The sequence below is a fragment of the Ceratotherium simum genome, chromosome 6, assembly GCF_057802395.1.
Source record: "Ceratotherium simum simum isolate JZ-2026a chromosome 6, ASM5780239v1, whole genome shotgun sequence".
Classification (NCBI taxonomy): domain Eukaryota; kingdom Metazoa; phylum Chordata; class Mammalia; order Perissodactyla; family Rhinocerotidae; genus Ceratotherium; species Ceratotherium simum.
Genome location: NC_141905.1, coordinates 56,952,341 through 56,978,840, shown reverse-complemented (window position 1 = coordinate 56,978,840; position 26,500 = coordinate 56,952,341). Strand labels below are relative to the sequence as shown.

Genomic DNA, 26,500 nt, shown 5'->3' with positions numbered 1-26,500 from the left:
CTGTAAGTTCTAATACCACATTTGTGTTGCAGTATTTCTTTTAAGTGAGTAGGCCCCCAGTGTGGCAGGTTGTTAGGCTCACGGCCTTAGAATTGCTGTAAACCTCTAGCCTATTAGGTCTCTTGTCAGCTCTCTGAGGATTGCAGCTGGGTGGGGCTGGCCTCAGGCACAGGAGCACCCAATTGTTTCAGGCTTTGGAAGGTGGGGCAAACCTCCTATGTGGGTCTTTGAGAAGCACAAGTCTTCTGCAGCTGACAAGCCCTGCCGCCCAGAGGTCCACACACACAGTCAACACAGTCCTACCCGTGTGAGCCCGACCTCCCCAAGCGGACCCAGTCTCTCCACGGCGGGAGCCCCACACACTCCGCCACCACCCCACACTCTCCACCCGCTCCTTGTGCACACCCTGCCCCGCTCAAGTCAGCTCAGTTGCCAGGCTGCAGAAAATCCAGTCACCAATCTATGCAGGCCCACACATTGCCTGAGGGCTTGTTGTTAGGTGGGGCCAGTCTCTAGGGTGGGCTGCCTGCCTTGGCTGAGCTGGATTAAATCGGTGCTCTAGCGGGTGGAGCAGACCCTGGGCTAGCAGGTCTCAGGGAAAATTCCAATGGCGTCTGTGTCAGCACGCTCACACCAGGCCACAACAATGGCCGCCGCCAATGTCCCAGTCCCTGGAGAGGTCTCACCCCTCACCGAGATGCACTCAGGGCCTATTAGGTGAGTCTCTTGTCACCAAAGCAGTGTGCACCTTTCTTTCTGGTGATTTTAGGATGCTTTCTGGAGCGGCTGAGTTTGTGCGCGGGCCCTTTAAGAGCCAGTTTTAGTTTCTTTGTGAACCGGGTTTTCTGGGGGTGCTCCCCAATGCTTTAGTAGCAGGCAAGGTCAGATATTATGCCACTGGTGTCGATTGTGCTGGGTCCACAAAATGCCCACAGCGGGGGCGCTCCCCGGCTCAGGGCCCCGCGCCTCCAGGGAGGCTGCGTACCTGTGAGCTGCTCCCGGCGGCCGGCCGTGACGCTGGCGGCTTGTGAAGGCGGCGTTTTTCCTCTCCGGAAGGGAGTCTCTGCCTCTTCCACCCCAGTTAGGATTGTCCGTTGTTGCAGGAGTTCCTCTCATCCAGTTTTCAGTTCTGTCTCAGGGGTAATTTTTCCACGAGTAGTTGTAAATTGGCTGTGTCCACGGGAGGAGGTGAGTTCAGAGTCTGCCTACGCCGCCATCTTGACTCCGCCTCCCCTGCTTCTTGTTTCTATCATACTTGGTAACCACCCAGGTAGTTTCATGTGCATCACAGGTTCAGCACCCCAAATTCCCTTAATTTACTGCCATGACTGACTGTCTGCAGGACCATAACATCCAAGACTGTTCAACGTTACAAATCCTAAATTCCAGCCTCCTTCTCTCCTCCTTTTTCTTTCATCTTACTCCCTCTTCCTTATTTTTCTATACTTAATCTCTGACCTCATGGAGACCCTGTCCCTTGACTACCATTTTATCATCATTAGCCTCTACCTAGATTAACTTTCTTCCTTGTCTAGCCACACTACTTGGTTCATTATTTACTAACACCAGTAAAGTAAATTTCTAAAATTCCCTTGCCTTTTGTCTTTCTTCCACTTTTGCCCGGCATACTCTCTACTCTAGTTTAGTTTAGGCATTTACTTTTTCAACTCATATATGTATAAAGGTAACTGAATTCTGTAAGTGAAAATCACATAACCAGGTTATTGCCGTGACATGTTATGGTCCATAATGTAGCTCAGCCTTTCTTTTCCTTTCCCACCCACAGCTACTATTCTAACTTTTATCATTCCTTAAACCTTCTACCCCACTTTTGAGCTTGTACTTTCAGCAACTGGCTTTGGTTTTTCAGAGGAAATAGACTCTCAGACAGGAACAGCAACACTGACTGGCAGCTTCATCAGACGTCCTTCTCTCCTGTCTTGGAGGAAGAGGTATGCTTTTTTCTATCCACAGCTGATCCTATATATGTCCTAGATCCCATCTGTTCTGTCTCCCCTGAGAGACATCGTTTAACCTCTTCTTTGTCTTTAATATACTCCCTTCCCACCTCCCTGCACTGGCTTCACCTCCCCTTTGCAACAAAAAGAAAACCTCTCCACTTGGATTATTTTCTGATTTCTGCTCTCTCTTTTTCCTCTCCTTCACAGCCAAACTTGTAGAAAGAGTAATCTCTGCTCCCCCACCTTACATATTAGCTCCTCCACCCACAGTCTTCTGGCTTCCATCACCTATTGTGCCACCAAGGACTTTCTAATTGTCAAACCTGGTATATCTTAGACCTCTTCAATGCACTTGGCTCTATAGACAGACCACTTCTCAGTCTTGAACTTTCCTTCCTTCGTTTCTCTAACATCAGTTTCCACTGTTCTCCCACCTCTTAGGCCACTTTTTAATTTTCTATACCAATTCCTCTGGGGTCTTGCTGTAATCTCTTTTTCTGGGATTTTTTAGTTGTTTTCTTCTCTTTGACATATAAAATGTTCAAGTTCATCTTAAGAAAAGCAAAAAACAAAACAAAAAACCAAAACTCCTCCTCTGGCCACCCCTTAACTGTTGTTCTCTAGGGCTTTGTCCTTGATCCTTTTCTCCTTTCATTTTGTATTGTTCTCTTGACTAGTCTCATTGCTTCAACTACCATCTACAGGATAATGATTCCCAAATCTATCCTAAGCCCAGACTGCTTACTCAAGCTCCTGTGACAACCTCACCCAAGTGTCCAAAGCACCCAAAACGTGTAGAGTTTAAAACTAACCTTGCCTCACAAAACTTATTCTCTGTATTTCCTATTTTTTGAATGAAGTCAGTATCTGTTGTCATCCAAGTTAGAACTAAGAACAATTCTGAAATTTCATTTTTTTTAAATATCCCACACACAGCAGGTTATTTGAATCTGAATCCTAAACAGCTATTCTTGGGAGCCTATCTTTATCCTCATTGCTTTGCTTGATCAGCCATTGTCTCTTGACAGTAGCCTCCTATTTGATTTCCTTATCTGCAAGTTGTCCCGTTCTGGTTCATTCTTATACTGTCCTGAGAACTGTCTCCTTAAAATGCAAGCCTGATCCCCTGCCGTCAGTTCCTCCTATGATAAAATCTGAGCTCTTTGCATGGCATATATGAACTGTCTCCTTTCTTCCTAAGCTTCATTTTCTACCACTCTCCCACATGCACATTATATTAAAACCATTCCAAACTGCTCACTGTATCCTGGGCACAGCATGTGGCATCATGCCTGCATGCCTTTGCATGTGCTATTGCTTGCTGGAATGCCACTCCTCTCCCCCCGTAGAGTTTCTGCTCAAGTGTTACTTTCTTTGTGATGCCATACCTAATTCCTTCTCTTATGGGACTGTGTCATAATTACTTGTCTGTCTCTGTCTTCACCAGACTAAACACTGTTTGAGGATTGATACTGAATCTCTTCATTCATTAGTACTTAATAAGTTTGTTGAGTGAATAAATGCATAGCAATTAGCACAGTATCTTCAGGTAACAGTGAACCATGATTCGTTGATACTTTGGGTGATGATCACATATTAACTTTGGGAAGGACCTGAGAGACAGTGTGGTCCAGCTCTTCATTTATTAGATGCGGAAAATGAGGACCAGTAAGGCTAAGGGACTTAAGCCCCTGTTCCTCAGGCACACCATACACCATTGATGTCTTCGTATCTTGTTTCTGTTCTTCCATCCGCCTAGAATGGACTATTCTACCTCGTACTGTACTACTTGTCCGTGTAACACATATTTTTTCAGTGTTATCCTTGGACCACCAGCATCAGAATTACCAGGAGTACCTATTTAAAATGCAGATTCCTGACCTCTATCACAGCGTTTCTGAATCCGTCTCTGGAAAGGAATCCAGAAAATCTATTTTGATTGAAGTTTCTCTATATTAACCTAAGAAACCGGTTTCTACTTGCCCCACGCTCTTCCCTTACAAAACAAACACACAAACTGAGAGAGAGAAGAAAAAATATTCATTCTAAAATGAGAAAGGAACTGTTTTAGTATACTGCCCAAATCAATCGCTTTCAATAAATCTTTTGTGATTTTCATCTTTGTTACTTAAAAAATAAAAGCAAACTGACTCCAAGTTATATAACAAGACAAAACCTAACTGAGGTTTAGAATTACTCTTGCTCATTTTTAGCGAGACCTCTCTCTTGAAAAGTACTCTCTAGTTTTTCATTGAGGCTGTTAAATGTGTTTGTGGGAAAGAGGGTGGGTGATTTTCAAAGGGATTCTTTTACACTTAACATCCTTTTTCATTTAGTGGTTGAGGGTGGGTCCACTTTGAGGCCCCAAAAGAGAACTCGGTCCAGCTTATTGCTGACATTTCTCCACAGGATTGGAAGTACCCTAAAGGATAGTTGATCTTCCCTAACTTAGAGAAATAATGGCACTGTGCAGATGAAGGTGTCAACAGAGGCTGCTGAGTACTATACAGAACTGAATGTTAGGTTAGCTAACTCTCCCAGACCAAGTCAGTAGTAAGCACCCTAGTTTTCCTTAAATTTACCTGATTTCTGGCCTGGCAGGAAGAATAAGACTTATAGGAATTTATACTGTTAGCAGTTAATGTTTTGAAATTGAACAAAGTATTTATTCCCCCCTCTCAATTTCAGTAACTATATATTGTTGGTAATACCTATTTTTGATATATATTTTTTAAAGTATGTGGCATATGTAGCTTTCTTATGAATTTTAATTGCTCTACAATTGGAACTTGATAGTCTTTGCATAAATCTGAATTTTTGTGTTGTGAAATAGATGCTATAATAATGTGGGTAATTTTTTATGTTCAATTTTAGAACCTAATTTTTATTAGTTTGCCCAATAAAATTCTATGCCAGCTTCCTTCTCAATTTATTTTTTTTAATGAAAAGCAAGTGAGATTCAAGTATAGCTGTACTGATGATCGTTCCTATATCTATTTAAATTTGTGGAAAGATCTATCAAATTTAATGTTTTATTGTATATGCTTACATTAACCTTTATATCAGTAGGTAGTAACTGGTATGATATAAGAAATGTAAACTTAATATATACCTCATATTATTGATGCTCCTACAAAACCTGCATTTTAATAATACTACAGATATCAAATATCTTGGCAGATCAAATAAGTATTTTGAAAAGTGCAAAATAAGACTGTATTCTGGATTCTTTTTAATATATATCTAACAATTTAAAACTTTTAAAGGAACTGTGTGCATATTCCCTTGCATGATTATCTTTAGTACATTGATAACATACTGTTACTTTTGCAAAACAGGAGTAGCCTCAAAAGGCAATTAAGCTTGGTAGCTATATCAGAAAAATTTTAATATCAACTCGTCTAAAATTAACTGAATAAACATCAGATGTTCTTCAAAATTCATTTGCTTCACAACAGATATTTCCTTGCAGCTAAGTCAGTTTGTTTAATCATTCTGGGGGTACATTTTTTGTGGCAAAATTCACTGAGATTTTTCCATTGCAGAGTCTTTATAACTGTAGAGAATGACTGGTAACAAAATTTTCCGGACCAAAATTACTTATAACTGTGTCCTGTAGCAATGCCCATCAAAATCTTTTCCAGAATACCTTTGTGTAGGCCCCACCTTTGGCAATTCGGATTTAGCATGCATAGATTGGGACCAAGACATCTATAATTTCTGTAAAGAATTTTTGAAATTCTTATGTGTCCCTCTGGTAGAGAGCCACTCTTTTATGGGATAGAATTCAGTCAAGTACTTATTTAAGCATTTACATTGCATAGGTGGGTTTGTCCTCTATCTAGGCATGCATTCTAGCTCCTTATCTTGCTCAGTAAGGTACCAATCCCATTGTCTGTCTGGATTTAAGAAAAAGTAGTGACCACTTACCATGTGCTGGGTGCTGTGGGTTTGGCTCTTTATATTTGTGGTCTGGATATAAAGCCTCTTAACTTGTATGTATCCATTGTCCACAAGCGCTATAAAACATGAACACACCAGATTCCTGTGAGAGAATAGGATCCAGAATTGTCCTTCATTTTTACTCAACAGCTTGACTGAGAGAAGTATTATTACAGAAGATCATTTCAAGGTTGTGCAGTCCATTCATTCCTCCTGATAGATCAAGCTGAACTGCTTAAAATTTATGTCCTTGGACTATATTACATTAATTCCTTGAAGAATTATTTTCACCAAGTCATACTCAATCATGTTAAATGTCATTCCCAGTGATATGAATGATTTCTTTTAGGATTCAGTAATGGAAAATATTTTCTTTTTGATATTGCCTGATTCTTTTTGATATTTTATAAATATTGTATAATGTATAAATGATTTCTCCTTTTTTGCTTTTATTTCTTGGAAGCTAAGAGGTAAATATGAAATTCAGTTAACATCTAAACTGGCCTTTATGATCTGTATTTTTTGATGTTTACATGTTCTTGATTTTCTACTTCTATTTGTATTGTAAGTGGCTTAAAATTCTTTGTGAAATTAGTAAAACGTAAACTAAGTTAAATGTCTGGCACTTCAGTTCAGTGTAAAATCTTAAGTTACTGCAGCATTAACAAAGACCTTTGATAACTGGATTGTAGAGGGGGATGAGAAGTAGAATGAAATCCTATGTTTTAAATGGGTTTGAATAAATAAAAATATATGCAGTTAAGATTTGATGCCTCTGTCTGATTATTCACCTGAATGGTTGCACGAATTACCACATTTGCTGACGAGTTAATTTTCAACCTCCTTAGGAACTTTAAAAATTCACATAGTTGTGAGCCAGCCCTGATGACCTAGCAGTTAAGTGTGGCGTGCTCCACTTCGGCGGCCCAGATTCAGTTCCTGGGTGCAGAACCACACCACTCATCTGTCAGTAGCCATGCTGTGGCAGTGGCTCACATTAAAGAACATACAACTATACACAACTATGTACTGGGGCTTTGGGGGGAAAAAAGGAAGAAAAAAGGAGGAAGATTGGCAACAGATGTTAGCTTAGGGCGAATCTTCCCTTGCAAAAAAGAAAAGAATTCACATAGTTGTATTCTGAGGATATTTGAGCACATTCTACCATTTGGAATTAATTATTACTATATGATATATTTCCAGGCCTAAATGATTTCAGTTGTAAAGACATAATATACATGAAGTCTAGTTTTGATGGAACCTATAGTCAAGAAACATTGGAAACAATTATTCTTGGAAACAAATAAGCATTTCATATAGCTTTAGAAAAGGGAGAGATGGCTATGGGCTACATTGATTGGAGGTTTCTTATAGGACTTGAGTTGAAGGACTTGCTTGAAGCAAGACTTGGATTTAGATCAAGGCACAGTTTTTTCCCCCAGGAGACATTTGACAATGTCTGGAGACATATTTGGTTGTCATGACTTGGGGTAGGGTGTGCTACTGGCTTTTAGTGGGAAGACGCCAGGGATGCTACTAAATATCCTATAGTGCACAAGACAGCCCCCACAACAAAGAATTGTTCTTTCCAAAATGTCATTAGTGCCCAGTTGTGAAACCCTGATTTAGATGGTTACAAAGCCTAGGGAGAGGCACAAAACACAGAAAGAGTAATGAGCTTGATGTATTTGTGGGACCCTACGGAGACCTGCTGGACTGAGAGACAATTTCCAGGTGGGATCTGTGGTGAAAGGTAAGATTCAATATGTGGGATAAAGCTGTATGATATAGGGTCTTGAAAGAATCTCAGCAGATTTGAGTTTCCACTGTAATGACGGTATTTACAGAAAGTTTCTATAGCAGTGAGAATATATATTAGGATAAATGGGAGAGAATCTGAAAGGCAGAGGAGACACATGAGAGACCGTTGAAGTTATCCAGGTGTGAAGTGATAAGGTCAAAGTGGTAAGAACAAAAAGGAAAAGATGGATATAAAGTTGTTTCAACAACTAAGGTTAACAACGAGATTTGAGGGTTTAAGAAAAGGGTCAGGTCCCAAAAGCCCTTTCCTTTTGCTCTCACACCAATTTCCTGTGCTCTCAACACTGAATTTCACTATCCATCCCCCACATTGTGTCAATTGTTTTGTAACTCTGTCATTGCAGCCGCTGTTCCTGTTCTAGGAATTAGCCTTCTCTTTGTCTACTCCTTTATCCAGTGAGTAGAAAATTTATGGAATATTGTAGCCAAGGAGGCTGTACAGACAAAATGTACAGGGTTTCAAGAGGGATTCAAAACTCAGCAGGTCAAGTCTTGACTTTACGGCTGGTTTTAATTTTCCTAATAATCCTCTGCCTTCTTAGAAAACATCCCTTGCTACCAGTGACCCAATATTTGTTTAGATGGAAAATTGATCTATTTATATGCTAAATTATGAGTGACTTGGGTAAAATACTTGAGGAAAAAAAATCCTAGTTGTTCTAATCCTCTTTTGAGAGTGTAGCTGCTCCTACAGTATAGAAGGGTTAAGAAGTTTTTAAATGTTTATATTAAAGATGGTTTAAAAGGTTAGAAACCATTGAAATGGGAGTACTTTGGATTCTACTCTAGTCTTACCTCTCCAACTATGGAGGTGTATAAGTTTGGGTAAATAATTTTATAATAATTTGCTTTAGTTTCTGTAGAATGGGAACAAATATGTGTTTATTTAATCATGGGAATGTAATTAGGATCTAGCAAGGTAGGTAAAAATTTATTTAAAAATATATGTCTTCTACAAATGCAAATTATAACCAAATTTTATTTGCATAGGAGTCTGTGATAAGGTTGTGATGTGTAAGGGGGATTTTTAAAAAATAGAATCAAGCACAGTGTCCTAAGAAAATAGCACAGGAATAAGGAAGAAACTCTAAAAAGCTGAAATTTACACCATGGGGTGGAGGCTTCATCTTTTTTAGTTCCTTGTCATTGCCTGTAGAGTATGTTGTTCTCTTTAAAAAGTTAAAAGTTCAAGGGTGAATCCCACTTTTCCTTCCTAAACAAAGAGTTTCCTATACTTTTCTGCCTTTTTTGCCTCAAATATAGAATGTGCTGTAGAAGAGAAGTGACGAGACCTAGATTCAAGTCTTTACATTTATTTAGCAATACTAGGCAATTCCAATCAACTCTTGGCCACATTTTTTTCATCTCAAGTGGGGATAAATAATACTTCCCTGAAAAATATCTACCCTGGGGGCCGGCCCCATGGCATAGCAGTTAAGTGCACGCACTCTGCTGCTGGTGGCCCGGGTTCGGATCCCGGGCGCACACCAATGCACAACTTGTTCAGGCCATGCTATTGGCGGCGTCCCATATAAAGTGGAGGAAGATGGGCATGGATGTTAGCCCAGGGCCTGTCCTCCTCAGCAAAAAGAGGATTGGCATGGATGTTAGCTCAGGGCTGATCTTCCTCACAAAAAACAAACAAACAAAGAAACAAAAAAACTATCCTATCTCATATAGTGTCGTATGAGGAACAAATGAGGTAATATTCATGAAAGCTTCTGAGAAAAATTAAAGTCTTGGGAACGTAAATTGTTTTAACTACTAACTACTTTTTAATTGTCACCAGAATGTAGTTGAGCTCTGGTTCCAGAGATAGCTAGTCAGTATTATGAAATTACCTCAGCTATCTATACTTTGCATTTATTTTTCTATAACTTTCTGTTTAATTTCTCCTAGAATTACTGTATTTATTTGTTTGATTGCTTCTTTATTTGGTATGTGGTATAGATACTGTTTCAAGCAAGTGAGATATTGCTATTTGTCTTTTTTTAGGGGGTTTTATGGCTCAGGGAAATATTTGTTCCTGTTTTTATGGCCACGTCCTAATGCATCTTTTATTAACTGAAAGTTTATTGAAGGTGCACTATCTGCATACTGCCATGCCAAGTGCTTTTTGGGGATATAAAGGAAGCATAAGCACTTTCTGTCTTAAAGGAGCTTAGAGTATTTGTTGTAGGGATAAGACATCAGAAAAAAAATTTAGAGCTTAAGATATATAACAGTTTGTGGAATTATATGATTCACTGAGTTAGTAGAAATGGCAGTTCAGAGAGGAAGAACTCAAAGGGATTTTTTTTTAGGGCAGAGCATTACTATTATATATTTGTTGCACCATCATTTCTTATTAATTTTATTTTTTAAAACTTCAGACCTTGAGAAAAGTTGGAATAATACAGTAAACATCTATATAACCTTCGCCCTAAATTCTAATTAACATTTTGACACATTTGCTTGATCTTCATACATGTATGCACTTATACATACTTTTTTGAGGGGGAACCATTTGAGTTAATTTCAGAGTCCATGACAGTACACTCCTAAATACTTAAGAATGTGTCTCCTAAAAACAAGATATTTCCCTGTATAACCACACATAATGATCACACTTTGGAAATTAAACACTGATAAAGTATTCTTATAGTCCATATCCAGATTTCCCAAAATAATTATAACTGATTTTGGTTTTGATCCCCAAAAGGTCATGCATATATTTAGTTCTCTTGTTTCTTTAGTCTTCATATAGAACAGTCTTTTTTTTTTTTTGGTCTTTCAAGACACTGTCATTTATTCAGAGTCTAGGCCAGTGGTTGGCAAACTATGGCCCGTGGGCTGACCAATTCTTTTTATAAATAAAGTTTTATTGGAACACAGCCATACTCATTGATGTACACATTGTCTATGGCTGCTTTTGCACTACAATGGCAGACTTGAGTAGTTGTAACAGAGACTGTGTGGCCCACAAGCCTAAAATGTTTACTATCTGACCTTTTAAGAAGTTTACTGAACCCTATTCTAGGCAATTTGTTATGCATGACCCTCAATTTGAGTTTGGTGATTGTTTCCTTAATTAGATTCAGGTTAAACATTTTTTTTTTTTTGGTGAGGAAGACCCGCCCTGAGCTAACATCTATTGCCAATCCTCCTCCTTTTTTTGTCCCTTTTTCTCCCCCAAACCCCAGTAGATAGTTGTATGTCATAGTTGCACATCCTTCTAGTTGCTGTATGTGGGACGCGGCCTCAGCATGGCTGGACAAGTGGTGCGTCGGTGTGCGCCCAGGATCCAAACCCGGGCTGCCAGTAGCGGAGAGGGTGAACTTACAGGTTAAACATTTTTTAGCAGCAGTACTACATTGATGATGTTATATCCTTCTCAGTATACCACATCAGGAGGCACATGAGGCCAATTTGTCCCATTCTTTGTGATGTTAAGTAATGAGGGAGTTTTGTAATAAAGGAACACTTCATGAAAGAAGTGGCGTTGTAAACTAATCCTCAAGGATAGGATAGTATTTGAATAGGTGGAAAGAAGATTTTCCTAGTAGACATTATCTATAACATCCTTCTGTCCTTACTTCTATTAATCCTAAATTAGTATGTTGATCCATTCGCATGGCTGGAATTATTGTGATAGCTTAACAACTTTGTGCTGTTGGTAGCAAACAGTATATTGTAGGTTTTTTCCACACAGTCTGTACTTTTTGTTTGTTTAATTTTACAATGGTAATTGCCTTTTATCTTATGCTGTGTCCAAGAGTTCTTTAAGCAAGTTGTTTTGGATTTTGTATAGTGTACTCTAAAGATTTCCATCTTCCCTAGGCGCTTAATAAAATTTTACCTGTATAAAAGCTAGAACCCTAAAAGCACTGCATTCTAGAAGCAAATGTTGGGAATGTATATAGATAGTTACTTTTTTAAAAACAGGTAGTTGAATAGATAACGTAAATGAGGAACTAGTTTTTATCTAGATACCGCTGTTTATACCATTGTGGAAACAGTTGTGAAAATAAATGGATAGAAAAAAGTGCATGTTATAGTAATGTTGGCAGTATTAGCAGACGGTCTAAAATTACTTCCATATGGTTGCCTTGTATTGTTAATGCTTAAGGAATAGCTCTGTACTGGATGTCAAAACAAAAGATGAACATGTTTATGGAATTATCATAGTCATAATTGGATGTCATTTATGATAGTGGAATTAGATGTACTGTTGAAGAAACAATAAATGTCCTAAGTATTCAAGGACATCTTATTTCACAAGTACCATCCAAGAAATGATCTTATATGTCACAAGTAAAAATGTAAGAGTTAATGAATTCTTTAAAGGCAAAAATGAGGGCTTTTCTTTAAAACGACTTTTGATAGAAATGATTTTCTAATTTCTGAAGAGAAACACACTTATTCCAACATCATTGCTCTGTTATGGGATTTTGGTGGCATTTCAATTGTATTTAAAAACTTGAGAAACTGTGTTTTTCAATTCTGGTAAATTATCAAAATCCAATTTCTGTTCTTGCAAAGCAAAGGACTACTGGAACATAGTAATCACTCTTTTTGAAGGATAGTTTTGCTGAATATAGAATTCCTGGTTGATGGTATTTTTCTTTTCTGCATTTGAATGTCATCCTATTACCTTATGACCTTCATTATTCCTGATGAGAAGTTAGCTGTTAATGTTATTGAGATTCCCTTATATGTGATGTGTCATTTTCTCTTGCTGCTTTCAAGATTTTCCCTTCATCTTTGTTTTTCAACAGTCTGACAATGAGTCTAACTGTATATCTCTTTGAGTTTATCCTATTTGTAGTTTGCTAAGCTTCTCAGGTGTTTAGTTTAAGGTTTTCATCACATTTGATAAGTTTTCTGCCATTGTTTCTTCAAATATTCTTTTCTGACTCTTTATTCTTCTCTTCTCTTTCTGGGAGTCACATTACATATGTGTTAGTGCACTTGATGGTGACCCACAGGTTTCTGAGACTCTGTTCATTTTTCTTCATTCTTTTTGCTGTCTATTCTTCAGACTGGATAATCTCTCTTTAAAGTAGGAATTTCTTAAACTTTAATATATCATAGTCCAAAACTTATATCAATTTATGTTTTTTTAAAAAATTGTCCCACCAAATACTGAATGTGGATTTAGGTATTTGTTTATCTTTCTCATTATGCTAACTTTTGACATAGGTATGTGAGGTATAGGGTATCAGGACTCAGGATAATATTGCAGGCCAATTGCTTGTTTAAAAAATATAAAACAGGGGCCGGCCCGGTGGCATAGTGGTTGGGTTCGCATGCTCTGCTTCAGCGGCCCGGGGTTTGCAGGTTCGGATGCCAGGTGCAGACCAGCACACTGCTTGTCAAGCCATGCTGTGGCGGTGTCCCATATAAAGTAGAGGAAGATGGGCACGGATGTTAGCCCAGGGCCAATCTTCCTCAGCAAAAAGAGGAGGATTGGCAACAGATATTAGCTCAGGGCTAATCTTCCTCACACACGAAAAAAGTAATAATAATAAAAAATAAAACAAAAAAACCCCAAAAGACCACAACCGTACCTTTTTGATTGTTCTAGAAATGTTGATGGTGCAGGAGGGATGATGTGTCTTGCATAGGCCAAAGAAAACTATTGAAAGATTTTAAGCAGAGGAATCATGTGATAAAATTTAACTACAAATCCAATACAGTATTATGATTAATTGCTAAATGAATGATACACAACTAAGTTTCATAAGAATTAGAGGAGGACACAAAACAGTGAATCGGTGATCTTGCTTAATGACAGTATCTAGGTGACATTTGACTCTGAGAGTCTTAAATCTTGGTTTTTATGATTAGGATGAGATTTTTTACCTTTAAATAAAATATATATATATAAAAATAATACATAAATGATTTTTTTCATATTGATTGAAGTAAGTACTTCAGTACATTAAGTAGTGATTTCATAAAGCCAAAATTACTTAACATTTTTTTAATATTTATAGATTATCTACTGTGTGGTAGACATTGTACTGTGAGTGAGGAAAGACAGACATAATCACTCTTATAGAGTTTATGATAGAGAGAGAAACCACCATTTGTCAAAAAAATCCCATAATTATGTGTGTAATTACAGACTCCATTAAGTGCCATGAAGGAAGGTGAAAGGTATGTCTAGGGGGAGTAGGCGGATGGATGTCAAAGGCTTTCCCGAAAACTGATATTTGAACTGAAATCTGAGGGTGACTGAGGAGGTGAAATGGGGTGGATGGTGGGCAGAGGGTATAGAGGAGAGCATTGGAAGGGCTGAATAAAACAAACAGAAAGAAGCCAGAGCCTGGAGAAGGAAAGTATAATGCAAAAATGAAGCTGGAGGCCACCCCACTGGCCTAGTGGTTAAGTTTCATGAACTCCGCTTCGGTGGCCCGGGTTCAGTTCCCAGGCACCGGCCTACACCACTCATCTGTCAGTGGCCGTGCTGTGGTGGCGGCTCACATACAAAAAGAGGAAGATTGGCAGCAGATGTTAGCTCAGGGCGAATCTTCCTCAGCAAAAAGAACAAGAAAAATGAAGCTGGAGAAGTAGGCAGGGAATTAAAAATGCTTATTTTAAGAAATTGTCTTGTGTTATAATTGGAACTTATCAAACATAACTTAGGGAATAATTATTTAAATGACAAAGAATGATTTTTAATACCAGATTTCTCTACTTTTTTATTCATAAAAAGTCATCATAGGTAAACAAAGATGTTTAAAGTTAATGAACTATAGCTCTTACTTCAAGATTAGTCAGAAATTAAAATAAGACATCTCTAAAATAGTCACATTGAGAAAATGATTTTGTTTCCTAACCATTTATTAAAACACTGTAGGTTTTCGTATTTTACTTACTGTTCCCACACTTAATACCTATTACCATTCTTTATTTAATATATTAATAGTGACAATGATCTAAAATTCATAAACTGTTTTCCTTCTCTTACTGTTGCACAAGAAAATATCATTTTGTGTATTGAAAATTTATGTTAGGAATGGGTGCTACCTTATTTACTGTGGAAGTGTTGTATATATGTAAAACCTTAAACTGTTGTGTTTTTTTTTTTTGAGAAAGGAAGTAGTAAATTAAAATTTCATGCATGATAGCACTAAGAAAGAAATTAACAAACTAGGCTGTATTTATTAAAAATTGTTTCTTTGTTTACCTTCTTGAGTCATTAAAATATTTTAGTCATAATTGTAATTTTCATTGCAGGTGGAGGACTGTGACACCAATTGGACATCCTCTACCTGGAACCCAATTTATTGTTTTTAAAGTTCCTTTAAAGGGAGTATACATATTATTTCTTATCTATCTCATAATGAGAAGAATTGGGACTAATGTGACCCACATTTACTTAGTGTTATGATTTTCTTTGTAAAAATATGTGAATGTAAGTTTCAAGCAAATGTGTTTCTTAAAGGGCCTGATAGTAAATATTTTAGGCTTGCAGGCCATATTCTCTCTGTCATGACTACTCACATCTGCCATTGTAGCCTGAAAGCAGCCATAGACAACATAAACAGATGGGCAAGGCTGTGTTCTGATAAAACTTTATTTGCAAAAACAGATCACAGCTTCCCAACCCCTTGTTCTACGCTGTTCCCATCTGCTGTGGGTTAATTTTATTTCCTTCCTCAGTGCTAGCACAAAATACATCTGCACGTTGTCTTGTCATAACTTGAAGAATATGTTGTACTATATCACGTTCTCCAGATCACTATCCTAGTACCTACTTGAACTTTCTAGATGTCTTAAATACTGGGCTCACATTACTTCTTTTTTTTTAAGGTTATATTCATATAACATAAAATTAATCATTTTAAAATGAACAATTGAGTGGCATTTAGTATACTCACAATGTTATGCAACTACCACCTTTATCCAGTGAAAAAACATCTTTATCTCCCCAAAAGAAACTCCATATCTGTTGAGTATCTCCTCCCCATTATCCCCTTCCCCAACCTCTAGCAACTGCCAATCTGTGTTCTGTCTCTGTGGATTCACCTACTCTTGGTAATTCATATAAATGGAATCCTACAATATATGACCTTTTGTGTCTGGCTTCTTTCACTTAGTGTAATGTTTTCAAGGTTCATCCATGTACAGTATGTATCAGTACTTCATTTCTTTTAATGGCTGAGTGATGTTACATTGTATGTATATACAACAATTTGTTTATTCCCCTGTCGATGGATATTTGGGCTGTTTCCACCCTTTTGCAGTTGTGAATAGTGCTACTATGAACACAGATGTATATGTATTTGTTTGAGTACCTGTTTTCAGTTTTTTGGATTAATAGATATGAGAGAACGGTGATTCCCAAGTATGGCTGTCTGGGGATTTTGGGGGCTTGTTAAATGTAGACTTCCTTGGCTTACCCTACACCTGGTGAATCAGAATGTCTGAAGAGGGACCCAGGAATTTTTAAGTTTTTCATGTACTCAAAGTGATTCTGTTGCCACTAGGCCAAGTTTGGGAAACAATATAATAAGCTTAGGTTTCAAAATGGAAATTGGTAGGACAAACGCTGAGCTAAAACCAAGGTAATGAAGTTTACAGAGATAGAATTATAATCCTACTATTGTTGATTTTTTAAAAATTGTACTGACAAGATGTGGAGGCCTGTCTTACTTCGTATGAAAAAAGACAGGGAATTTTACCAGCTGCAGTATGATGCAGCAGATGAAAAAGCTAATGTACCTTTTTTTTTAATTTTTATTTATCTTTTTCCCCCTAAAGCCCCAGTAGATAGTTGTATGTCATAGATACACATCCTTCTAGTTGCTGTACGTGGGATGCGGCCTCAGCATGGCTGGAGAAGCAGTGCATAGGTGCGCTCCCGGGATCCGAAACTGGGCCGCCAGCAGCAGAGCGCGGGCACTTAACCGCTAAGCCACGGGGCCAGCCCAGCCAATTCACTTTTAAAGGTTGACATTTAAAGTTTCAAATTGAGGTCAAAGGAAATTGCTTTACTATACATATAGGTGGTTCTGCCACATTTCATGTGTTGAGTGCAATTCCATATATCACATTTTAAATCACTGAAAAGCCGTGTTGGGTAACAACCGAGTCTCATCTCTCCCATAATATAGCAGTGGGGCAGTTAAATTCTCTCAGCACTTTGGTTTTTGACTTCTGCAAAGAGAACAATTAGAAACAGATTTTTCAGGTGCCCCTTGGCTCCAAAATGCAATGAATAAAATTTTCATTGACCCTGGCTATTGCTTTTATAGAAATGAATTCCCAGTATGCAGAAAGGGAATGTGGAAAGTATTAAACAGGACATAAAACACTTCAGGTGTTTGTGTTTGAAGTACACAAGTATAGATGTAGCTCCAGAGGCTAAAATTAGAGCCAATGGCAAAAGACTTTAAAATTTTTTTAATTTAATATTTATACAATTTTTTCCAACTTTATTAAGGAATAATTGACAAATATAATTGTGAATATTTAAAGTGTACAACATGGTTTGATATACATATACGTTATAGAATGATTACCAAAATTAAGATAATTAATACATCCATCACCTCATAGTTAACTCTTCTTTTGTGTGGTAAGAATGCTTAAGATCTACTGTCAGCAACTTTCAAGTATACAATGCCATGTAATTAACCATAGTCATCATGCTATACATTAAATCCTCAGAATTTAGTCTTCTTATAACTGAAAATTTGTATCCTTTGAACTACATCTCCTTATTTCTCCCTCCCCTGAGCCCTTGGCAACTGCAATTGTATTCCCTGAAATCAGCTTTTTTTTTTTTTTTTTTAGATTCTGCATATAAGTGATACCAGAAAGTATTTGTCTTTCTCTGGCTTATTTCAGTTAGCATATGCCCTCCAGATTCATCCACATTGTCACAAATGGCAGGATTTCCTTCTTTTTTATGGCTGAATAACATTCCATTGTTATGTATGTGTGTGTATGTGTATATACATATGTATATATGTGTGTGTGTGTATATATATATATGCCACTTTTTCTTTATAGTATTCATACATTGAAGGACTTTTAGGTTGTTTTCATATTTCGGCTCTTGGGCATAATGCTGCAGTCAATATAGGAGTGCAGATATTTCTTCAAGATGATGATTTCATTTCCTTTGGCAATCTCAGAAGTGAGATTGCTGGATCATATGGTAGTTCTATTTTTAATTTTTTGAGAAATAGCCATGCTGTTTTCCATAATGACTATACCAATTCACATTCCCACCAATAGTGCACAAAAGTCTACGGCAGTGAGGTTTGCTGGGGTTCTTCTGCTCTCCTTTTCCCCACGGAGTGAAATCTCTCCAACAGAATCCCTCTTGGCACCAAGCTGCTCTGGACTGGGGAAAGGGATGATGCAGGTAAAATGCTGTCTGTGCTTTTCTATGTGGCCGTCTTCGATTTTTGAGCTCCACAGGATTTCTGCTGCTTCTTCATTGTAGTCCAGAGCTTTCTCAGAGCTATTTTTGTCAGTTTGTAGTTATTTATTGCTTTTGTTGTTTTTGTGGGAGAGACAAGCATTGGAACCTCCTAGCCCTCCACCTTCCTGACGTCACACCTCTATATAATATTAATTTTAAGAGATGAAAGACTGTTTTCAGCTTAGATGTTCATAACGCTACAATTTCTATATGTGCTGTATGTGACAAAAGGATTTTTATGTAAAAATGGACATAGTAGTCACCATCCTTAAATCAAGCGGTTACTTTTGCCAGGTATTTCTTACTGAATTATTTATGAGTTTAATTGTGTTTCTAATTATGAGAACAGATAAAAGTAAAACACAAGGATATTAAAAGGAGAGGAATTTTTATTATTAGCCAATTCATAAAGTAGGAGAGTTCTTATACCCGAGATTTCAGAACAGAAAAAGTGATAACACTAGGACTTCTGCTTCCAGCCATGATGGAGTAACAAGAACCAGGTTTACTCTCCCATGTAACTAACAACTCAACACCTAAAAAAGCAGAGAAATATCTATGAAACAACAATTTTCAAGAAATTGGATATCAGGCAATGAAGGGCGGTGATCTCGGAGAAAGGAGAAACAAATGAGACAACCCACAATTGCCCTGTTTACTGCATTAAGAGAGTTTCCAGGTCATGGCACAGGAAAGGGGGAATCATGGCAGAGCTGGACAGATACCCTAAATTAGGGAGACAGAACTGAGTCCAGGGAGACAACGCAGCTAGTGCTGGAGAGGAGAGAGCTGCGCAGAAAGAACTCTGTAGCTCTCAGAGAGGCTCCCTGCATGTGAGGAAACTCCCTGAGGCAGGGGAAAGAACTGGAAGGTTAGAGGGAACAGTACTCACACAGAGCCAGGAATAGTGCTTTTCCCACCAGCCAGATTGGAAAACCTCATCATTTACAGGATACTGGGTAGGCTCAGAAGGGTCTTATCTCGGTGTTGGGAGTAGTTAGGCCCAGATGGAGCACTTCTCTGAGCTTACCTAATAAATCTTAAAAGCAAGACTTGAAAGGATAAAGCTGTTTCCAAGTAACTTAACTGCCTCCTAGAATGAATCTGAAGAATATTTATAGCAGTACCAAAATATACAGCACCATGAATTTGGATTATTTTTCTCAATTTCCGTTCTGAAAACATGGGAGGATGCACAATATAATGAAAATGTATTAGAATAGAAGTCAGGAGAGCTGAGTTCTTGTCTAGTTCTGCGACTAACTTAGTGTGACTTTGGTCAAGTCTTCCTTTTTCCTGTCACAGTTACCTCAGGAGTAAATTGAGGGATTTAAATCAAACAAACTCTGAAGCTCCCTTAAACTCTAAAATTCTGTTGTCTTCAGGCCTTCTATATTTGTTCAAAGGAATCAAGAACACTAAAATGCAGAAAATATTACTTGATTCTACTTAGTTTTACTATTGTCTGTGTTTTCAGGCATGAGGGATTTTCTAATTTTGTTACAAAAATTTAAATCAATTTGTAAATTTCTTTTTAATTCAAGTAATTTAAATTGGTTATTGGACAAACCACGTTACACATAATACATTTTAACAACTTTTTAATTATAAGGTATTTTACTTACCATATAATTCACCCATTTCAAGGGCACAATTCAGTGATTTTTAATAAATATACCAAATTGTGTATCTATCACTGTAAATCAGCTTTAAAACACTTGCATCACCCTAATAAGATCTCTCACGTTCATTAACTGTTAATCCCCATTCCCCCACTCCAGGCAACCACTAATCTCCTTTCTCTCTTTATATATTTGCCTTTTCTGGACATTTCATATAAATGGAATCATACAATGTGTAGTCTCTTGTGTTTGGCTTCTTTCGTTTGGCATAATGTTTTTGAGGCTCATCCATGCCATAGCATATATCAGTATTGGTTCCTTTTTATTGTTCGATAATATTCCATTATATGGATACACCACATTTTTTCAATCTATTCATCATTTATTAGACCTTTAGATTGTTTCCAATTTTTTGGCTATTGTCAATGATGCCGCTAAGAACATTCTTGTGGAAGTCTTTAAGTGGATATATGTTTTCATTTCTCATGGATGGATATCTAGGAGTGGGATTACTGGATCATGTGGTAAACTTATGCTTAACTTTTTTCTAGCTTTATTGAAATATAATTGACATATAACATTGTGTAAGTTTAAAATGTACAACATGATGATTTGATGTAATTACCACAATAAGGTTAGTTAACATCTCTATCACTTCACATAATTACCTTTTTTTTTTTGTGGTGAGAACATTTAAGAACATTTAAGTTGTTACTGTCTTAGCAACTTTCAAGTATATAATATAGTATTGTTAACTACAGTCACCTTGCTGTACATTAGATCCCCAGAGCTTATTTATCTTATGACTGGAAGTTTGTACCCTTAGGCCAACATCACCCCATTTTCCCTACCACCCAACCGCTGGCAACCACCATTCTACTTTGTTTCTATGAGTTCAGCTTTTTTAGATCCTACATATAAATGAGATCAGACAGTATTTTCCTTTCTTTCTCTGACTTATTTCACTTAGCATAATGCCCTCAAGATCCATCCATGTTGTTACAAATGGCAGGAACATGCTTAACTTTTTAAGAAACTGCTCAACTGTTTTCCAAAGTAAGGTTTCCCATTACTTTACCTCCTTGCCAGTACTTGTTATTGTCTGTCTTTTTTATTTATTGTTTTAGTGGGTGTAAAATGATATCTCATTGTAGTTTTAATTTACATTTCCCTAACGACTAATACACATAATAAATTTTGTGTTCCTAAATTAAGAATGGCTGTGTGTTTATTACCCCATTGAGATTGCTTCTTTACAATAGAGTTTATGATTATTGGCAATAGAGTCTAAATGTCATTCTCATATATTACTAACCCTCTTCCCTTTTTAGTAGTCTCTTCCTCATTCTTAGAAAAAAGTTTCCTTTTTTTTTTTATCTTCCATCTCTGTAGAATATGATTCCTTTTTAACTCTAGGATCTCATTGTTGCCATCATTTTCCCCTCTCATATCTTAAATCTCCCTTGCCACTTTTATCTTACTTTCAAACATACCTAGATTCAATGCAATCTCTATCAAAATATCAATGGCATTTTACACAGAAATAGGAAAAAAATTCCTAAAAATTTATATGGAACCACAAATGACCTCAAATAGTTAAAAGCAATCTTGAGAAAGAATAACAAAGCCAGAGGTATCACACTTCCTGATTTCAAATTATATTACAAAGCTATAGTAATCAAAGCAGCTATTACTGGCATAAAGACAGACATAATGACCAATGGAACAGAATAGACAGCCCAGAAATAAACCCACACATATACAGTCAATTAATTTTTCACAAGGGCACCAAGAACACACAATGGGAGAAAGAATAGTCTCTTTAATAAATCGTGCTGGGAGAACTAGATATCCACATGCAAAAGAATGAAAGTGGACCCCCTATCTTACACCACTCACAAAAATGAACTCAAAATGGATTAAAGACTTAAATATAAGTCCCAAAACTATAAAACTCCTAGAAGAAAACATAGGGAAAAAGCTCCTTGACATTGGTCTTGGCAATAATTTCTTTGATAAGATACCAAAAGCACAGGCAACAAAAGCAAAAGTAAACAAGTGGGGCTACATCAAACTAAAAAGCTTCTGCACAGCAAAGGAAACGATCAATAAATTGAAATAGCAACCTACAGAATGGGATAAAATATTTGCAAAGCATATGTCTGATAAAGGGTTAATATCCAAAAGATATAAGGAACTCATACAACTCAATAGCAAAAAAATTAAAAAATAAAAAATGAGCGGAGGACCTGAATAGACAGGTCTCCAAAGAAGACATACAAATGAGCCAACAGGTATGTGAAAAGATGCTAAACATCACTGATCATCAGGGAAATGCAAACCAAAACCACAATAAGATATCACTTCACACCTATTTGGATGGCTATTATGAAAAAAGCAAAAGATAACTGAGGATGAGGAGAAAAGGGAAACCTGGTACACTGGGAATTGTTGGTGGGAATGTAAATTGGTACAGCCACTATGGAAAACAGTATGAAAGTTCCTCAAAAAATTAAAATAGAACTACCATGTGAACCAGCAATCTCACTTCTGAGTATTTATCCAAAGGGATTTAAATAGAATCTCAAAGAGATACCTGCACTTCTGTTTTCACCACAGCATTATTCCCAATAGCCCAGATATGAAAACAACCAAAACGTCCATCAATGGATTAATGGATAAAGAAAATGTGGTATATACATACAATGGAATATTATTCATCCTTAAAAAAAAAGAAATCTGCCATTTGTGACAACATGGATGGACCTGGAGGGCATTATGGTAAGTGTACTATGCCAGATACAGAAAGACAAATGCTGTGTGATCTCAATTATGTGTAATCTAAAATAGTCAAACTCATAGAGGCAGAGAGTAGAATGGCGGTTACCAGGGCTGGGAGGATAGGGGGAAATAGGGAGTTGTCGGTCAAGAGGTACAAAGTTGCAGTTATGCAAAATGAACAAGTTCTGGCGATCTAAAGTATAGCATAGTGACTATAGGTAACAATACTATACTGCATACTTGAAATTTGCTAAGAGGGTAAATCCTAAGTGTTCTCACCACACACGCACATACACACACACACACACACACACAAAAGTTAACTATGTGAGGTGATGGGTATGTTGATTAGCTTAATTATAGTGGTGATTTCACAATGTATGCATATGTCAAATCATCAAGTTGTATACCTTAAGTATACCAAAAAAACCCCAAAAAACCCAGAAGTGTTCTGTTGGATTCTACTATCTTGTACACACTACCATTCCATTCTCTTGATCCATTATCAAATTTTTAAAAATACTTTGTCTATGATCTCTACTTCCCCATTCTCTTCTTAAATGTATCCAATTTGTTTTTACTATTTAATTAAAATTGCCTTCTCAGGGATCACCAACAACCTAGCCAAATTCTGCAGCTTTTCTTGGCAGCATCTGGCATCATTAATTACTCTCTACATATACTTTAAATTCTGTATTTCGGACACAGCATCATCCAAGTTTGCCTCTTAATTTTCTGATAGCTCTGTCACCTTAGTTGTCTCCTCTTCTTCCTTCTTACTGTAGATGTTTTATAAGACCCCGTCTTTAGGTTTCTGCTTTTATTCCTATACTCCATTTTCTTGTCACTTCAGCTGTCACTTCTACCAGATGACCCCCAAATCTTTGTCGTACCTGAACTGCATACAAAATCCCAAACTTACCTAAGGAACATTTTCTTTACAAATCATAAGTACTTGGGAAAGTTTATGTAATAGCTCATAAAAAGAATGACTATTTTATATTTGCTTTTTAGAGACCACATTTGTTTTGTTCTGTAATGCACTAAAGCACTATGGTCTTTCAGTGTTTGATAGGCTAAATAAAATTAAACCAAAACTGAATTGGCCTGAGAGCTAGGGATTTCCTTCCCAGTATTTATTCAAGTACTCTGGGAGGGAAACTTCCTGGTTAACTCATTTCTTATTTCTTATAAGAGCTGCTCAATTAAATCTTCTCTCTCGTGTTTTTCTTCCCTTTGAAACCTTTGCTTGTGCTTGTTTATAGCCCTGACCTAAGGAAATGTTCTTCCCAATAGATAGCATATGTACCAGAAAATTAACAACACTAGCAACCTTTTACTACAGTTTTAAAAAGTTACTTTTTGAACTCATATTGTTATTAATATCCTAATAAGGTAGTGATTGCTATTTATAGACACTAAGATATAATTCTTCCTGCCTTCTTCTCTGGCCATTATCCCTGAGAAGATTGCCTTTATAACATGTCTAGACGTTAGTTTTCTACTTTTTGAAACTAAACAATGTTGGAACAATACAAACATCTTAAATGTCTTTTAGCATAAATGCAGTGGGGCATTCCTTAAAAATCTCTTCCATTTAATTTTATCTTCTCTAATAAAGATACAATATTCATTCAACATCTCATATGCTGCTTCAGCAATTCTGTTAAGCATCTCTGTTATGCCAGGCATAGTGCTAAACACGGGCTACAGAGGTTAGGAAAGCCCTTGCCCTCAAGCAGACAGGTAAGTAAACCAGGAAATATAATCATGTGTTAAGTGCTATGATGCAGGACACTATCCGTTCCTTTCCATTCCACAAGTATTTATGGAGTGCCTACTCTGTCCTGGCCCTCTGCTTGGCTCTGAGGAATCAGCAGTGAAGAAGACAGACCAGGTCCCTTCCTTCATGCAGCTTGTGAGTCTTTGTGTGGACTTGCAGGCCTTATATGAAGGGATTTTGCACTGCTGTTCCCACTACCTGGAATGGCCTATCTTTGCATGGCTGACTTCTCAGTTCAAATGTCACCGCCTCAGAGAGCCAGCCTTCCTTGTCTTATTTAATAGTGTCCCTCTCCCCCCGTCACTGTCTATTGCATTATCTTGGATTTCCTGCAAAGCACTTGTTACTACCAGAAATGATATCTTTTATTCACTTGCTTATGGTCTCTCTCCTTTGAGAGCAAGGACTTTGCCTGGTTTGGTCATTACTGTATCTCTTAAGTGTTTAAACAATGCCTGGCATATTTTGGGCCTAACAAATATTTGCTGAATGGATGAATCAATGAATGAATGGATGGTGCTGAGAAAGGCATTCAACAAATAAGGTAATTTCAAGTAGTGCAAGTGGGTACTCAGAGAAGGTATATGGAAGAGTGGACTTAGGGAAGTCTGATGTCCAGTACTTTAGCACCCCTGGCCTTATTCCCGCTCCCTCTTTATCTCTTCTATTAACCTTTCCTCATAGTGCCTATTCCTTAAGCCCTTAATTTTTACGTCCACAGGAGATAATGTTTACATCCTAACAGTTGAAATTTTTCCCTAAAATTTTGCTTGTCTGATGACTTTTACCTCATAATTCTTAAGTTTTATTCTTTCCACTAAGGCAAAATGGCAAAATATCTGTGGATTTTTCTAAGATGCAAATGGTATGCAGGTTTGCTTTTTTTTTTTTCTTATTTTGTGCTCAACTTACCTGTCTAAAAGCCTATGACCCTGTTTCTAATTGAATTTAGAATTTCTTTTTGATATTTTTCCTCTAGTAATCTTGGAATGGATGTCTGGGATTCTGATAAAGATGCAAATCCCCCATCCAATTCTATGGCAGAATCTAGGGATTGGCCCCCGAATGAAGACTTCCATGGGTAAAATTAATGAGATTTTAGATTAATATTTTATGAAAGTTAGGAAACATATTCTTTGATAATGGTAATAGGGGAAAAAACCCGTGGGACTGGGAATCCGGAAATTTGCCTTCAAATCTTAGCTGTGCCACTTATGAATTGTACATCATCTAAAGCAAGTAACATAACTTTCTCAGGCCACTGTTGTTTAATTTGTAACATAAAGCAGTTGGACCAGATCAGTTAGGTTTTCTTAAGCTGTATTCTAAGGACATACAAAACTAGTATTTCATGAGATATTATTAGTTTTCCAGGACTAAAAAGAGGTTTCTTTTAAGTTACATAAGTTTTGGAAACGCAAACTGCTATCACCATGAACATTAGCTTATTAAAAGCCCTTAGAATTCCTGAAGTAAAGAAATTTATTAAATTATATTTAACCCAGCATTTCTCCAACTTATTTGAGCACAGAACTCTTTTTTACCCCGTAGAACAAGTATTAATATGATATGGGGTACTAATGTTGCCTAAACTATTTGGCAAATATTGAACTAGGTAATCTCATGATCCCTTCAAAATCTAAAAATGCTATGATTCTAAGTAATAATTGGCATTTATTCTACCATCAGAAACTGAATTAAGGCTATCAAATGGTACTAGAACTTCTTCTATGACATTGTATTCATCTTCGTAAACTGATAGAGACAATTTAAAAATTATCTTGAAACCATTTTTCTCTCTCTTTACTAAAAAAAGTTTTTACACTCTTCTCTATTGGCATTTTTCTCTGTAAACTTAAATTTCAGAATATCCAATAGTATTTTAAATCATGAGGAATTTTTGGTATTTGTATTTGGTTTTGTTTTCTGAAAAACTGAAATAGCATGTAACTATTATTTCCAATAAATTGGAATTACCTACTGTGACCGGATTTAATACAAATTAGAATACATATTAATGGACTGTTCTTCCACTTGATTTTTCTTTCAGCCTCACTTCTCACCTCAAAACGTGAAGCATTTTGCCACCTGAACAGTTCTGGCTTTTCTCTTCCCCAGGAGAAGGAATGCAGTGCCAGGCAAGGTGCTAGACATTAGCTAGCATCAC

General features: G+C 37.1%; 1 protein-coding gene across 1 annotated transcript in view; it reads left to right on the top strand.

Moving 5' to 3' along the window:
- Nucleotides 1-554: 554 nt before the first annotated feature.
- Nucleotides 555-26,500, top strand: part of LOC147916874 (uncharacterized) — a 28,357-nt gene continuing 2,411 nt past the window's right edge. Inside the window, 1 exon segment of the mRNA XM_087432331.1 lies at nucleotides 555-717. Coding sequence (XP_087288457.1) covers nucleotides 608-717 — 110 coding nt within the window. The 5' untranslated portion in view covers nucleotides 555-607.